The following is a 15966-nucleotide window of genomic DNA, read 5'->3' as shown; positions in this document are numbered from 1 at the left end:
ACAAAATAAATGGTACAAACAAAAATGCAAATATGGACCAGTAAATAAAAGTTGAGAGTATTTAATATGATGTAAAAATTTTATATATTCAGTTTGTTCTTTTTCAATTTATTTACTCTCTCTGTCCCAAGTAATCAATTTATTTTTTGTATGTTATATTTGAACATTAATTATTATATGAAAATATATTAAGAGAAAATGACAAAAAATACTTTTATTAATATTTTATAATGCTAAATATAGTTACATTTATAAAAAAATTATACAAATATAATGATATTTAATGTTAAATACGTAAAAGATAATAGAATACCTTATAATGATGAGACTAAAAGAAATATTTATTTTCATTATAATTAATATTAAAAATATTATTATATGTATTTATATAATATTTTATATATCAATATCATTATATATTAATACTGCATTTAAAATTCTATAAACAAATAAATAAATGTATATTTATATAAAAATATATATTTAAATTAAACAATAATTAAAAGACTAAAAGAAATATTTATTTTCATTATAATTAATATTAAAAATATTATTATATGTATTTATATAATATTTTATATATCAATATCATTATATATTAATACTGCATTTAAAATTCTATAAACAAATAAATAAATGTATATTTATATAAAAATATATATTTAAATTAAACAATAATTAAAAAAATAACTTCTAATTTGACCTTCATCTTAAAATCGAACCAATCAAACAAACCAGCAAACAAGAAGAAAGAAGAAACGATACCCTCACTATGCTCCAATTATCCGTTTACCTAAAAAAAAAATAAAAAATAAAAAATAAAAATAAAAAGAAAAGAAATCGCTCGTTGCCGTCGTCCGTCTTCATCCGTCTTCTGTCTTCGCCGTTGCCCCAATCTACAGTCGCGTTGTCTTCCCCCGTCGTCTGCCGCCGCGCATTCGGCGCCGCATTCTTCCTCAACCGACGCATTCATCAATTATAGAGGGTAAACGGTTCTTCTTTTCTGCTCGCTGCCATCGTTGTCCTGTCCAGCCTCAAACTGCTCAACCATTGTTCGTCGCCGTCCGCCTCTGCTCCCCGTCGCATTATCTAGCATCCTTCCCGTTGTTTCTGTCACCGATTGCCCAGCCTTGTTTACTTTGCGCCACTTTTCGGTGTGCCGCTTGATTTACTGAACTTTAGTTTTGATTTGATTATGCAGGTTTGCAGTTTAAATTAGCTTGGAATCCTATTTTTGAATGAGGGGTAAATAGAAAAGAGAATCAACGAACCTGCAAAGTCTTACCAAGCCGCGCACCCTGTATCCCAATTGTGAGCACCCTCCAAAGGTTGAGCGCATTCAGACTAAAGGTATTCATTCTACTTCGAAGTGTTTTTCTCACTAAATCATCTTTAATTACTCTAGTCTAGTGGGCTCTCGTCTCCAACCTTTAAGTGACCTCCTTACTGCTCTTTTGAATCTTCACCGTTAGTAGTAGTGAAAATCCAATCTTGGCCAAAAGCTTCCATTGGACGATAGGATAGGGGTAGTTAAATCTTTCAGTGCATAGATTGTCCACAAAGGATATCGGATCTAATTCTTGACAACAAATGGCTGCTCGTTCTGTGACAGCGTGGTATTTCACAAAAGTCCACCGCATACAATCAATTTAGACAGTTGTGAGAAGTACCCCCTAACATTGTAATTACAAAAAACATTTAGGGTGTATTTGTTCTGTGGGTTTGGATTTTTAAATAGTAAAAAGTTGAATTTGAACAGTTGTTTGATGTGATATAAATAGATATTCAGTGGAGTAGTCGTTCACCTGGAGTTCTCACAATTTTCTTATGTGGGACAATATTCAACACTCCCTACTCGAGATGATAATCTCGAAAATTCTAATGGGATCAATACCCAATATAAGCATCAAAGTAGGGTCTTTTAAAAGAAAATGTTGAAATATATTTTAGTTTATATTATTTAAATTGGCCAGTTATTATATAATCATATATACTAGTTTAGGTTGTTATTCTCTGTATATGCTACTTATATTTGGTTATTATTTAACTTTATCATTTTGTATAAGATCTACAAATAGATTTTAATTTCATTATCAATATATCTCATAAATTTCTCTTAAAATTCTCACATGGTATCAAAATTTTCTTTTCTCATAAAATAGACATTGTCTACTAGTTCACGTTTTCTCCGGGTATATCTCGTAATGTACCCGAAGGATTTTCTTTCAAATTTATGATCCATTATCACCGTTTTCATATTTCTAATTTGGAAAACACTTGCCACCAAATATCATCATATGAAACAATGCATATGAGTTACCAGTGTCGGTCAACATTTGGTCGATTCCGGTCATTGCGGTCAACAATTTTTTTGCCCTCCGACTTTGGCTGCATGTACAAGTGCGTTTGGTGTCCGATTGTTAGAATTTTTCGGTGACAACATACAGAAATATTTTCAGCCTATTTGTGAACTTTTCAGTTTTGATTAAGGCTTTGGTTTGATATTTAATTACCTGTTCGGAGTGTCTGGCTCTTAGGGTTTAATTTTTCATGATTTAGCGCCTCTGCAGCGATAGAGAATCGTCGGTGCTGCGGCAGCGACAGAGAATCCTAACCATTAAAAATCCTAATATGGCCAAAATTTTAATATATCAAAGTTTCCGCTGTTGCGTCAAAGGATTGATGCCACTTGAAACTTTAATTTTGCCAAAATCCTAATTTTTTAGGGCTTAACATCTCCACCACAAAAGAGAATCGATTTAAATGTTGATGTCCAGTTATAAAATCCGTTCATATTGAACAACCTCCTATTTCTTTTGCCAAACTCAAGTTGGCTTGTACATCACCAACTTGAGCTTGAGGGCGGATGTTAAAATATATTTTAGATATACATTTTGGTTGATATTATTAATTGGTTAGTTATCATATAATCATATTTACTATTAGGTATTTTTACTATATTAGGTGGTTATTATCTAGATATGTAACTAGATTTAGTTGTTATTATTTGACTTTATTCTTTTGTATAAGGTCTATAAATAAACCTCAATTTTATTATCAATGTATCTAAAAAATTTCCCTTAGAGTTCTCACAATGGGCAACTTCTTCATCACTTAATTCGCTTCTAAACCAGCTTTCTTTTCTTTTCTATATTTGTTTTTTGGATTTTTGTTGAATTTATTTCAATATTTCTCATATTCTAAATCTTCATCATTCCACTAAACCCTTACCCTTTTCGTTTTAACACATTCTGACGACAGAACTACACAAATAATTGAAATTTATTGGCAAGGAATTATATTCGGAACACTTGATAAAAAAATGAAAAAACAAAACAAAAAATAACAATTTTTAGTGTGTTTATTTTGCTTTTTTTTTTTTTTTTTTTTTTTTAAAATTAAATTGTAATTTGATGTGATGTTATATAAAAGAATTTGCGTATAATTGTGTGTTTTTATAAAAGAATGGCGCCCAAGAGAGTGAGAGAGAAGAAATCTGTCCTACCTCCTGACAATGATGAAATAAGGCTGTGTTTAACTTAATAAACTGTCAAAACATTGACTCTTACATAACATGGCCATTGTAATGAATGTTTGTGTTATGAATCGTGTATGTGTATCCATCATCAAACAATATGGTCGCATTCAACATTTACATGGGCTTGTTTATGTACTAAGACATTTTTCTTGCCAAGCTGCACGCGGTCTGGTCTAAGCACGCATGTTTCTGTGTCCTACTCAGCTTCCTTGTAGATCCGCTGGAGGTCAAGTCGGACCAGTTAGCGGCTTGGCTGGCTAGTGGGGCTTAAAATGATATTTTTGTGTGAACTGGACCAAAAATATTATAAATTTTACTATGAGATTTAAAGTTGTCACTGGAGTATGTTAACCGGGTCTTATTTTTCCCCCTATTAATCAATATCCACCATGTTTGCCAATCCACTTCTTTTTATAAAAGTAATATTAATATAACTATTAGAATTGTGGCTTTTATTTCAACAAGCAAATTTTATGCCCATATATTTAGTATAAGATATAACAGTTTGATCTTAACAGAGGATAAAAGTTGTCCAAAATTTACCCCCAGATCATGTAGTAAATTACTGAATATCCTTAAAGCTTTTCACAGTTGTTTCTTTGACGAGCTCTTCGATGCGGCAGATATACAAGCAAACAGATGATGCTCAACTGTGGGGTGTTATTTCAATGGCGTCCGTGTTCTCAAATGCAGTCAATGTGTTTGGCATCTACATCTGCTACTGCGGACCAGCTCCGACAACAGCTCAGTAATCTTCACAAGGAGGCAGAATCCACAAGAGTCAAAGGTTTTTCTCTCACTTAGTTTGTAATTGTTTCAAATAATTCATTATTTTGTTTTATGTGGATGTTGGGTAAAAAATTGCTACCCAGCCTCTGTTTTTCATTCCTTTATGTAATTTATTTAGTATTATAATCCATCTTTTATCTACTTGAGAGGGCTCTTTCACCTCAGATGATTAATTATCTTAGTAAAACCTTAACTCCCCATATTCACATTAGCATTGGGGTTAGAATGTATCATAAAGAACTAAACTAGAAATGAGTAGAATTTGTGGCACCAATCATCCATTCTACTGGTAGATTTTAACCTTAAGCAGTGGTTATTCTACTTTATACTTAAAGGATGCTAGGAATAATGGTTGGAGTGAGTTATTCAAAATATCAAAGTTTGTAGTCATAGTTGTTGATAGCCCGCAGCAGTGCTGTGCGGAGCGGGATAGTGTTTAGATTGAAACTTGAATAATATAATAGAATATTTATTATAAGAAGGTACATATTTTATAATATGATATTATATTTATTATTTTGTAAGTATATATTTCATACTATTATATTATAATATACTCAAATAAAAATATCTTTTATACCATCAAATTGTAATCTTTTGATATTCTGCTATAAACCACAAATTTCAATTTCTAATTATCCATGGCTGTACCATATTGAATTCATTCCCCTATACCTTTCTTCTTTTTGGAAGTCATATCTCTTTGTTCATTCTTAAACAAACCGTTCCATCTTCTCCATCATAGCATTTTTCACTTTCAGAAATCATGTGAAACATTTTGCACTTTTTGCTTGTTTCGTCGCATTTTCATTACATTTATATATGCTAGATAGTGCAAAAATAGAGTTTTATATCTACATTTTGCCACTTTTGTAGCCAAATATATGACTTTGTAAATGGTGTTTGATTTTAGTTCTTGTGATATGTAGACCATAGAAAAGTTGATTGAGAATCCAACATCTAGAAGAATTTAAAGTTGGTACTTTGATCTCAAAAAGCACCTACCTACCTGGCAATTTTTTTTTCTTGGAAGGCGGGCTAGATGTTTATGCTAAAAGTATGTGTGATTTTTAGGTTTATCAAAATGGAATGTTGCTGAAGTTAAATATTCTTTGGAAATAGTTTCTGTTTGAACTAGAAGGATGCATTCATAGACCTGAAAAAATCACAGCTTTGGTCTGGAGTTTGGGTTCAAAACATGTGTATTGGAATTATGTTTTGATGAACTTTTTTGGTTGGACTGACTTGTTACTTTCAACTGGTTGTTTCTGTTACACTTTGATGGATGCAATAAGAGTTTTTGTTCTTTACTTTACATGAGTTGATTGGTTACCATCGTCATATAACAACCACATGAACATATTGTAAGAAATCTATCTCATTTTAAATTCTTAATTATATGGAATGCTTTATACAGATGTCCATGCAAGACTGTTAAGCTTTCGATTTTCATTATGAATTTAATAAAAGGGCGCAGCAGTATGATTGATGCCACAAGAAAAACTCATTTTAAATTTGTCCCATTAGACTACATTTTCCACATTGGATCCATTGTTTGCTTAAACATTAACTTGAGCATGACAATTATAGATATACAATAGTTTTTTTCTTACTAGTAGTCCCCAGAGCTTTGATACCACATACAAGAGTTTTGGACATAAACTCTTAACATAGTGTATGACGTGACTTAAGATACTCTTTTTGCTGTACAGAGTTCTTATTGTCCAGAATCATGTGAATGAATCGTCAGCTTTGACCCAAAACACATTATTGGACTAAACTTTCCATAATTCTGAATTGGGACAAATTGAAACAAATCTTTTTGCAAGATCAAACATGCTGCAATTCATACTGGGTCATATTGTTTCCATGAGCTCTTCCATGCATTCAAGGCTGATGAGAATCAGTTCTATAGAAAACTGGCCCTTTTGTTTCATTAATTAAAGTTCATCAATATCCATAGATCACTTTCTTTCTGTGGTTGGTGATGCATAATCCCTCTAGAAAATGAGTCGCAACAGTTCTTCCGCCTGAGAAATAGAGATTGAACTGTAATACTGCTTGTCACATTTGTATGACATCTATGCTCTGACTCTAACTTATCTTTGTATATCCAGCCAAAAGTTCAAGATTGAGACTGATGCGTCTGTGTGAAGCTGTTGATAGGCTTAGACGGCAAGCAGCGATCAATGTTCAAAGTGGAAAAGAAAATGATGCTAGGGAGATTCTATTTCAAAAGAAGAAGGTAATGCAAGCTATTGAGAAGTTAAAGACTCGTATTGAACTATTTGATGAGCTCTCTGCAAAACTCAATGAGGTACAATTACATTTCATTCTTGTAGGAATCTAATCAATGCTTTGAAATTTACTAGAGACTGGATGACATGCAAGTCTTTAGCTTTTTCTATCATGTACCATTGCTGCTTGATACATTAGGAGCTGGAAAAGCAACAAACAATGCCGTTGAAGTGTGATAATTTTACTTGAAATAATGGACCAAATATTATTGTTCTTTGCATCTTTTATAATTAGTAATGAACAATTCGAGATGACCAGGATGTTGTTGAAGTTTTCTTTTCTTTACTTTCATTTTTTTTGGGTTGTTAAATGGCCAGGATGTTCTGTTAAGAGGAATGATGCCAGCAGGTCGGTTTTGGAGTGTAGAAAAACACAAAGCCCAGCCTCCCAAGCTTTTACTGAACCGGAAACCTGATCTGACCCAATATTTTTCTGAAACCTGCCCCTGCCCTAATCTGATCTAAAAATGTAACTCAGTTTACTAACCTGTTTAGGGAACTTTCTGATATTCAAATTGACTCCAACCTATCCCCAACCAGCACTGCCTTGATTGAGTCAAGCTGATCTCTCTCTAAACCCAATCCGATTAGTATTTAAGATTTATGTTATGAAAACATATTATTTGATACTAATACTCATAGTAATTTATCCAATTCATAACCTAATTGTCAATCAGAACTGAGCATGATATCCAATTAAGCAAACAGCCTTGACTTAAAGGGGGCAGGTTTTCGGTTAACTCAGATCCATTGTAAATTCCCTACATATTACCTTGATGTAAGATTGAAGTTCCCTCTGCCACTCTGCTTCTGGTTTGAAACTCTTTTGATGAAAAATGTTAGCTAAGTTGCCACCGAGCTTGTATGGTTGTGTACTATGATTTTTATTGTGTAATATAATCTTTAATTCTCTTTAATTTTTATTTATATATTTATTGCATCAGAAAGCTTGGTCAATAATTCCATCTGTTTTCAGGCAATATCCATGAAGGAAAGTGTACTCATTGGGAATATGGCACTTGATCTTGATGTTGCGAAAGAAAAACCTGTGGTATTATCTGAATTGTATGGTGGTCAGAATGTTGATCTGAATGATCCAGAATACCTAAAGGATCAAAATAAGGAAGGTCATGCTGAGACTCGAGTAAACATCGGTGAAGAAATTGAGTTGAATAACCATGATGAGTCTTCCAGTGAAAATGTATTGTATGCAGCCAACAGTGTTGACATACCAAAGCAAATCACTAAGTATGAGGACTTCCTACAACACCTAGACCTACAGCTCAACGAAATTGAACAAGAACTCGAAGCATTTCTAAGGTTTTCAAACTTTCTCCTCGACAGCAGAGAAACGCCCCTTAATTTAAAGGTGCAGCATGCAGCAGAGGTTCTTGAGGACATTCGTCGCGCAAGAAATAGGTAGCATTTGAGATCAATCCCTGTATGTTTACTCGCATATGGTTTGGTATGGTATGGTATGGGGTGTGTTCTCTCTCATTTCTTACCAAGTATCCTACCCTGTCCTGTCCTTATGTTTGCAGAATTGCTGGTGGCACACTACTGTCAAGTAAACAGGATTGATGAAGTTTCATTGTGATGGATGAATGAATGTCTAGATAATCCTTCGTGACTGACTTGTTCAACAAGGTGGTGACAAATCATGTTTAAGGGTATGTATAGTCGATGTTATTTTATTCAATTTAATTATATGAGTTTTTTGGACTCCGATTGTCATATTTGAAATCTATTCAAGCTAGAGTTGTACTGGTAGCGTGCCGTAACGCTCATCTTTCAACACAAGCTTGAAGGCCCCCGAATGCTATTAGTAGGACGAAACTATTCTCATTCATCATATACATAACTAAAATTTTTTATAGAAGTTGAGAGCGAAATGCCTGAGAAGCCACTATTATGTGTTTACATTCTGTCGATATAAGATGTGTTTAAATTACTTAGACCTAATAGTGGCCCATTAGAGTCTTTGTTATTTTAAGCCTAATGAATAAGACCAAAATATATTAGTGCAGATTCTTCCGGTAGGTTTTGGGTGTTAGTTTGGTTTGGTTTCTTTTTCTTTTATTTATCATTAGTTCGATCTACTGGATTTCCTTCCGGCTGTCTGATCATGCTTATGTCACAGACAGAGAAGGTTAAAATTGAGGTGCAGTTTATTGGACTGCAAGAGGACTTTGTTGATTTGCGACGCCAAATGGAAGCACTGATGCATACCATCAATGCTCGGACTGCAAGGATGGAAGATTTACGACTCTTTCTTATAAGCTTTACCTTGTGAAATTGAAGTGGATTTGCAAGCCATTGGATTGCTACTTGCGTCACTTATTTCATGAGGAGAAGGCATCAAACTCCATGCCCATGCCAGCTTCATCCCAGCCTCGGCCTCAGTTTGTGTATCTATGCTGTCTCTACCTCCCATGGCCTATTGGGGATATTATCAACCTAGCTATACAACCTTACCATTTCAAGCCACTCGACAAATCCATAGACCTTTTCGGCATTTATCGCAACAAGAGTTTTCTAAGTTAAAGGCTAAAGATTTTATGTTTTCATTTACCATCCATTGCATGAATGCTCCCGATAGCAATTACATGCTCGTTTTGTTGAGGAATGAGATTTTTGGGAGGTTTTTAGCTATTATATGACAATGAGGGTAAGCACACTCAAATGGACATGGTTGAGGTAGATGACTTTGAGATTTGCAAAATGCCTTGCCATTGTTTTCTTTTGTTGGATGGGGAGAATTGTGCGGGAAGAAGAAGGTTTCTATGTTATTATTATTATTATTATTACTCCCTCTGCCTCTTAAGTGGATAGGACACGAAATTTAAGGAATTTTGACATTATATTAGCAGTGTGTAAAAAGTATGAATAAAAGTTTTTTTTGTTTTTGTGAGTGTATTAGTGTACAAAGTAGTAGCAATTGTGTAATAGAAATGAAAAAGTAGGGATAGTTTTATAGTGATTTATTTATGAAAATAAGACTATTGTTTTGGAACAGACAAAAATGATAAACAATGTATTGGGACTGAGAGAGTATTATTATTATTTTTATAAGGTGAGAATCTGTAACTGTTACCTGAAAATGCGCACTAAGTAAATTTCTTATTGAACTTAATACCCGCAAGTTATACTAAACAACCAGACGTTGAAAATTTGAATTCATGACCTCACGTCAGTTCTATAATATAACTACTAGTAATTTATCTTCGAGGTCCATGGTAGCGGTGGACATATGATGTCACCACATATAAGTTGGTTGCTATTTATTTATTTATTTATCGAGTTGATTGCTATTTATTTTGTTTAAAATTAAAATATAAATATAAAATGAATAAAACTTAAGTAGTTATAATATTTAATTTTTTATGTTTATTAATTTATAGTAAATTATAAAATAAATAAATCAAATTGTTTACTATACAGACATCACATAAAATATAAAATTATCGTAAAAATTTGTGTGAAATTCATTTCACAAAGGTGGCATGAGGAAATGTAACGACATCATTGAAACAATTTTAGCTTAATATTATATATATATACTCAATTTTTTATTTTACATTATATTTGTACTTCATGTTTAATTTTTATTATAGATATTATTTATAAAAATTTGAAGATAAAAAACAAAACTCAAAATATGTACTTAAAATTGTTATACAAACAAACTCAATTCATCTTTAATCACAAATCATTTTACTTGGAATTTCTATATAATCAGATATATTGTACGTATATAACTATGAGAATATGAGAATGATTACGGTGCTGATTTTTCGATAAAGATAATGCTATTTGTTCATAATTATATGTGTGTTGTATAATATTATGTTATGTGCTAAAATTCATTGTTATATATGTTGTATGAAACTATAACATGTGATGTTAATTAATATATTGTATTTATATTATATTAATATATATAGGGTATGTTTGTTTAAGGGATTGGATTTTTTTTTTACGATTCATCTAATTTTTTCCCTAAAAAAATATCGAATTAAATACCTATTTTTTATTTTTTATATTATACTAAAAATTAATTTTACATTCAAAACATTACATCAACACCTATTTTTTATTTTTTATATTATACTAAAAATTAATTTTACATTCAAAACATTACATCAACACCTATTTATATCACATCATACAACTATTCAAATTCAAAATATTTACTATTCAAATCCCAACTCAAAATCCAAACCATCAAACAAACACACCCATAATGTATTATTTGTAATAATACAATGTACTTTTTAGCACAATGCTAAATTTTAAATTCAACCCTTAAAAAGCGCATTGTAAGAATGGTCATATAATGAATTTTTATATTAATGATTGACTAATTCAAAATTTTTTGTATATTTTTTAAAATATATATTTTATTATAATAAATTATTTAAATGGTATGATATTAAGATTTTACATAAATCATTCAATGAAAAGAGCAAATATTAATTAAAAGTTAAAAGTTAAAATGCCCCAAAATGTACAGCGAGTTACATAAACCTTGAAAAATAAAAAATATCAGTGTGTTATAAAATTAATTTTAATGATTTATTTATTAATATATCTGTGTACATGCGTGCAAGATAGGATACAAATCATACTAACTTGGTGAATTTAACCCTATAAAATAATTAGGGAAGTTAATCAATTATAATAAAATTAATTTATTTTTCTTTCCCAACAATAATTGATTTATTTCCAATTGAAAATCCACCCAGATTTATTTCTCATTATACTTCAAAACTTCTTATGTATTTTATGAAAATAGAAATTAAATAAAAGAAATTAAATAAAAGAAATTAACACCTCTGTGACTGTAACTCCATTCCATAGTATCGTTAATTCCTCAATTTTCCTCCATATTCATTAATTAATTTCACGATTTTTTACAATTATTTCCTTGTTTATTATATCATTATATTTTAAATTAATAAGAGTTTTCCAAACATTTGAAAAATGATTTTGCATTCAATATTATTTACCAGCATTATAAATAAATAGTAATTCCGTACCTCCGCTACATACAGTTAAAAAAGAAAGGAGAAAATTTGTACCGTGGAAATTTCATATCTAACAGACAAGGACAAAATGGTAATTTCGAAATCCATGCTAATTTTTCTTCTTCTCTGTCTTTTCTTGCTGTTTTCCGGCGACGCCGCTCCTTATTACCGCCGGCACCGCCGTGGGATGCCGCGAAGAGTATATGACGTCAGAAGCTACGGAGCAGTTCCAGACAGAATCACCGATAACGGCATGGTCAGTTCAGTTCAGTTAATTGATTAATTAATTAATTACTAATGAGTTTGATTTTAGGCGTTTGTGAGGGCATGGAACGACGCGTGCAGAAGCCGGGGAGGCATGGCGGCCGTCCGAATCCCCAAAGGAGAGTATTTGGTGAAAACGGCGTCGTTTCGAGGTCCCTGCACTGGTCCGATTCTTTTCGTGATCGAGGGGACCCTCCTCGCCCCTACCGACCCTTCCACCTTCTTCTCCGACACTTGGATTGCTTTCCAGTACGTTAATAACTTAGACCTCCGCGGCGGCGGCCTTCTCGACGGCGGCGGCGCCGCCGCCTGGAAATACAACGACTGCGCCACCAATTCTAATTGCAGACATTTGCCTGTGGTAAGCCCAATCTCTTAACACAATCAATTAACTTTTAGGAGGAACAACATGAACAATTGCCCGGGACTATGCTTAAAAAGAGTTAATATTTTTTAATTTTATTTTACTATTATTAAATATATTATAATTTAATTTAGATTTTATCATATATCTTTTTTTAATCATTATCCAATTTAATACTATAACCTAAATTTTCTAAAATTAATTCTATTTTTCTCACCTTTAAAATTAATAAATATTTTTAAAGTGTATTATTATTGTTATTATTGTTATTATTATTAGATATATTAATTATTAAAATTTAATTTAAATTTTATTTCATATATTTTTTTTAAAAATTATCCCATTCTAATTCTAATAAAATCTAATTAAAATTTTTCTAAAATTAATCCAAAATCTAACTATAATTCTAATAAATTATAATAGCAAATTATGCCAGACAATCTATTCTACACCAAAAAAGGAAAAAAAAAAAAAAAAAAAGTTATTTATTTATTACCGGGCCTATGATTTATTTTTGCGCGACCGCCTTAAATCGATTTATTCGATCTACTTTTGTGTTATATATACAGTCGTTGAGGCTCGATTATGTGACGAATTCGAGAGTTCACCATCTCCGATCGGCGGACAGCAAGAGCACACACATGCATCTCTTCGGATGCTCCAACGTCGTCATCACCAAAGTGTCTATAACAGCTCCGAGCGAGAGCCCCAACACCGACGGGATAACCGTCGGCGTGTCGAGCCACATTGTCATCTCCGGCGCCTACATTGGCACCGGCGATGACTGCATCGCCTTAATTTCCGGCAGCCGCGACGTCGACATTTCCGGCGTCACCTGTGGGCCTGGCCACGGCATTAGCATCGGGAGCCTCGGCCGCGGCCACGACCATGATTACGTCGACAAAATTCGTATCACAAATTCGACTCTAATCGGTACCGACAACGGCCTTCGGATCAAGACTTGGGCGCCGTCTTCCCCGTCGCAAGCTTCGAACATCTTTTACGACAACATCGTCATGCAAAATGTCCGAAACCCGATTATGATCGACCAGCAGTATTGTCCGAGTAAATCTTGCCCGCAAGTACGACTTCTTGCCTCTTTCTCGGTATTAAATGACATTAAATGACTGTTTCACGTAAAAACTTAAAGTTTTACTACAGGGAAATTCGCTCGTCCAGCTCGAAAATGTAACGTTCCAGAACATTCGAGGGACGTCGAGCAGCGAAGTAGCCGTGAATTTGAAGTGTAGTAAATCGCGGCCGTGTAAGAATGTGAAGCTGATCGATATCGACTTATCCTACCGCGGGCGAGGCAAGGCCGCGGCTCAATGCTCGAATGTTCTCGGAGTTTCTTATGGGATAAAGAGGCCCGGCGGATGCGTTTAGTCGTGTCGTATAGCGTTTTTGAGTCGACGAATTTTAATTGTAACTAAAAATATATTGTATCGATTTTGCCCTTATTTTCCGGCGATACGATTCCCCCGGATACAAACTCGTGGACTTCGCCGTTCACTTCGATCAGGCTACATCCGGGCTGTTTCTTTGCGCGCTCCATCGTCATCCTTTTCCGCAACGCCGTTTCGAAATCTCCCGACAACGTGTGCGCTCTCGAAATCAGGACATGAGCGCTCGTTTCGTCGGGATTCAATCGAATCAAATTCTGCGCAGCCCATTCGGCGACATCGATGTTTTCATGGCTCTTGCAGGCTGCGGATAATAACGATCCCCAAACTGCCTCGTCGGGGATCACCGGCATTGCTCGAACAAACTCCTCTGCTTCTCGAATCAAACCCGCCCTGCCTAACGCGTCGACCATACACCCGTAATGTTGAATCGTTGGCTCGATTTTATACGTTTCTGTCATTAAACAAAAATACGCCTTCGCTTTATCGACACGGCCTGCGTGGTTTGAAGCTGTTAGGACAGCGACGAAGCTTACGCTGTCCGGTTGAAAACAGGACTCGAGGTCTGAAAACAGGTCGAAAGCTTCGGATTCGCAACCGTTGGTTGCGAATCCTAAAACCATCGAGTTCCAACAAGAAAGTCCCTTGTCCTTACGCGGGACGGATGCAAAAGCTCGTCGCGCACCGTCGATGTCGCCGCACTTGGAGTACATGTCGATGATCGCCGTTGCAAGAATAACATTCGACTCAACGCTGTTCCTCTCGATGTAGCGATGAATCCATTTCCCTTGCTCGAATGCGCCGAGTTTCGCGCAGGCGTGGAGCGCGCTTACAAGCGTGTGTTCGGACACGGTGATGTCTTCGTTTTGCATTCGTCGGAAAAGATCCAACGCCTCGATCCACATGCCGTTTCTTACAAAGGAAGTGATCATGGTGTTCCACGACACCTCGTTCCGACAAGGCATGTTGCAGAACAATTTCCACGATTCGTCGATTCGGCCGCGCTTGGCGAGGCTGAAGATCATTGAATTACAGGCGACGACATTGTTCGAATCCTGATAGAAGATCTTCCAGGCGCTGTCGAAAAGGCCAGAGTTGGCGTACATGTGGATGACGGAGTTTCGAGTAAAAGGGTCGGAGCTGAAGCCGAGCTTAAGGACTGTGGCGTGGAGCTGAGCTCCGCCGTGGGGCGGGGCGGAGTGAGAATAGGCGGAGAAGAGGGAGGGGTAGGGGAGGCGGTCGGGGCGGGCGGAGGCGGCGCCGGCGAGAAGCAGTTGGACGAAGAGGTGGATTGCGAGGTGAGGGAGGGGGGTGCGGGAGTAGGCTCGGATGAGGCGGCTAGCGGCGATGGGGTGGTGGTGGATGAGGCCTGTTTTGATGAGGTGGCCATGGATTTTGCTGAGGTCGCGGAGGGGGAGGTTGAGGTTTAGTGTTGCAGTATGAGCGGGGGAGGAGATGAAGCTTGAGATAGATGGTGAGGGTGGAGGATTGAAGGAGCATAAACATGGTGGCATCCAATCAACTCCACTCTACTGCAACTGAGCTGCCTGGTAAGTTTGTTTAATTGGATTCGATCTGAAGTTGCAGAGACGATGGATGGATAAGGTTTGAGAGGAGAGGAGAGGAGAGGAGAGGAGACGAGTATTGAAATGATGTCCCGAATATCATGCAAACATTTTTTAAATTGGAAATAATTTTTTATCCTATATTTTATTTCACCACATCATAAAATAATAATAATAATAATAATAATAATAATAATAATAATAATTTGTATAACTCTGTATTAATCGGAGTTATGTGCTTATGGTTCATATTTTCTAGTGTTGATTCCATAGAAAACCTAGAACTCCATCCCTCCCACACGAACTGAATATGTATTTAGATTTTTACAAAATTGAAAAAAAATATTTTATTGATTATTATAAATGTATAAGATGATTTTAATATATTTTTTTTTTGTATTTAACGTATACATAATATATTTGTAATTTATGTAAAAATTAACGATATTTTAATATTAATATATGATTATTTTACTAAATAGATATTTTTGTACAAAAGTAATACTTTCTCCATGACTCCGTCCCACTTAAATTCTCACAGTAAGTAATTAAGAGATGTATTACTAAAAATAATTATAATTTAATACAAATAATTATAAATTAAAATTAAAATGATTAAATAGATTAATTAAAATAAAAAAATTATAAATTATGAGTTTTAAAATGTGATCTAAGTGTATAATTATATTTTTTTTAAAAAAAATAACAAATCATATGGG

At 34.4% G+C, this 15966-nt stretch overlaps 3 protein-coding genes across 8 annotated transcripts; 2 read left to right on the top strand and 1 right to left on the bottom strand.

Annotated features, from left to right (window-relative positions):
• The first annotated feature begins 768 nt into the window (after positions 1-768).
• On the top strand, positions 769-9658 carry LOC127266175 (uncharacterized). 6 transcript variants are annotated; one of them, XR_007842087.1, is made up of 7 exons: positions 769-985; positions 1202-1350; positions 4162-4325; positions 6445-6572; positions 7601-8043; positions 8166-8294; positions 8765-9658. XR_007842087.1 is itself a non-coding variant. In XM_051296339.1 (6 exons), exons 3-6 carry the CDS (start codon positions 4178-4180, stop codon positions 8203-8205), a joined length of 831 nt encoding a protein of 276 aa, XP_051152296.1. In that variant the 5' UTR covers positions 771-985; positions 1202-1350; positions 4162-4177; the 3' UTR covers positions 8206-8666. The 6 variants fall into 6 exon arrangements, 1 of the variants encoding a protein (XP_051152296.1); XR_007842086.1 differs by having other exon boundaries at positions 770-985; positions 4130-4325; positions 6445-6644; positions 8765-9656; XR_007842083.1 differs by having other exon boundaries at positions 771-985; positions 6445-6644; positions 8765-9655.
• Positions 9659-11739: 2081 nt separating this feature from the next.
• LOC127265866 (exopolygalacturonase-like) lies at positions 11740-13665 on the top strand. The gene is made up of 4 exons (XM_051295883.1): positions 11740-11907; positions 11965-12276; positions 12849-13361; positions 13441-13665. Exons 1-4 carry the CDS (start codon positions 11740-11742, stop codon positions 13663-13665), a joined length of 1218 nt encoding a protein of 405 aa, XP_051151840.1.
• LOC127265796 (pentatricopeptide repeat-containing protein At2g42920, chloroplastic) lies at positions 12751-15336 on the bottom strand. Its single transcript, XM_051295788.1, has one exon. The coding sequence runs from the start codon at positions 15194-15196 to the stop codon at positions 13709-13711; it is 1488 nt and encodes a 495-aa protein (XP_051151745.1). The 5' UTR covers positions 15197-15336; the 3' UTR covers positions 12751-13708.
• Between the last annotated feature and the right edge of the window lie 630 nt (positions 15337-15966).

This window comes from Andrographis paniculata, unplaced genomic scaffold, assembly GCF_009805555.1.
Source record: "Andrographis paniculata isolate CXL003 unplaced genomic scaffold, ASM980555v1 Contig74END, whole genome shotgun sequence".
NCBI lineage: Eukaryota > Viridiplantae > Streptophyta > Magnoliopsida > Lamiales > Acanthaceae > Andrographis > Andrographis paniculata.
This window is presented reverse-complemented; position numbering and strand designations above follow the sequence as displayed.

What these genes read in the sequence shown, in the direction of transcription:
- LOC127266175 (XM_051296339.1), top strand. Translation starts at nt 4,178, where the DNA reads ATGATGCTCAACTGTGGGGTGTTATTTCAATGGCGTCCGTGTTCTCAA. An exon ending in TCTCTGCAAAACTCAATGAG is followed by an intron (nt 6,645 to 7,600) that starts GTACAATTACAT and finishes ATCTGTTTTCAG; the next exon opens with GCAATATCCATGAAGGAAAG. An exon ending in ATTCGTCGCGCAAGAAATAG is followed by an intron (nt 8,044 to 8,165) that starts GTAGCATTTGAG and finishes TTATGTTTGCAG; the next exon opens with AATTGCTGGTGGCACACTAC.
- LOC127265866 (XM_051295883.1), top strand. Translation starts at nt 11,740, where the DNA reads ATGGTAATTTCGAAATCCATGCTAATTTTTCTTCTTCTCTGTCTTTTC. An exon ending in GAATCACCGATAACGGCATG is followed by an intron (nt 11,908 to 11,964) that starts GTCAGTTCAGTT and finishes GTTTGATTTTAG; the next exon opens with GCGTTTGTGAGGGCATGGAA. An exon ending in ATTGCAGACATTTGCCTGTG is followed by an intron (nt 12,277 to 12,848) that starts GTAAGCCCAATC and finishes TTATATATACAG; the next exon opens with TCGTTGAGGCTCGATTATGT.
- LOC127265796 (XM_051295788.1), bottom strand. Translation starts at nt 15,196, where the DNA reads ATGCCACCATGTTTATGCTCCTTCAATCCTCCACCCTCACCATCTATC.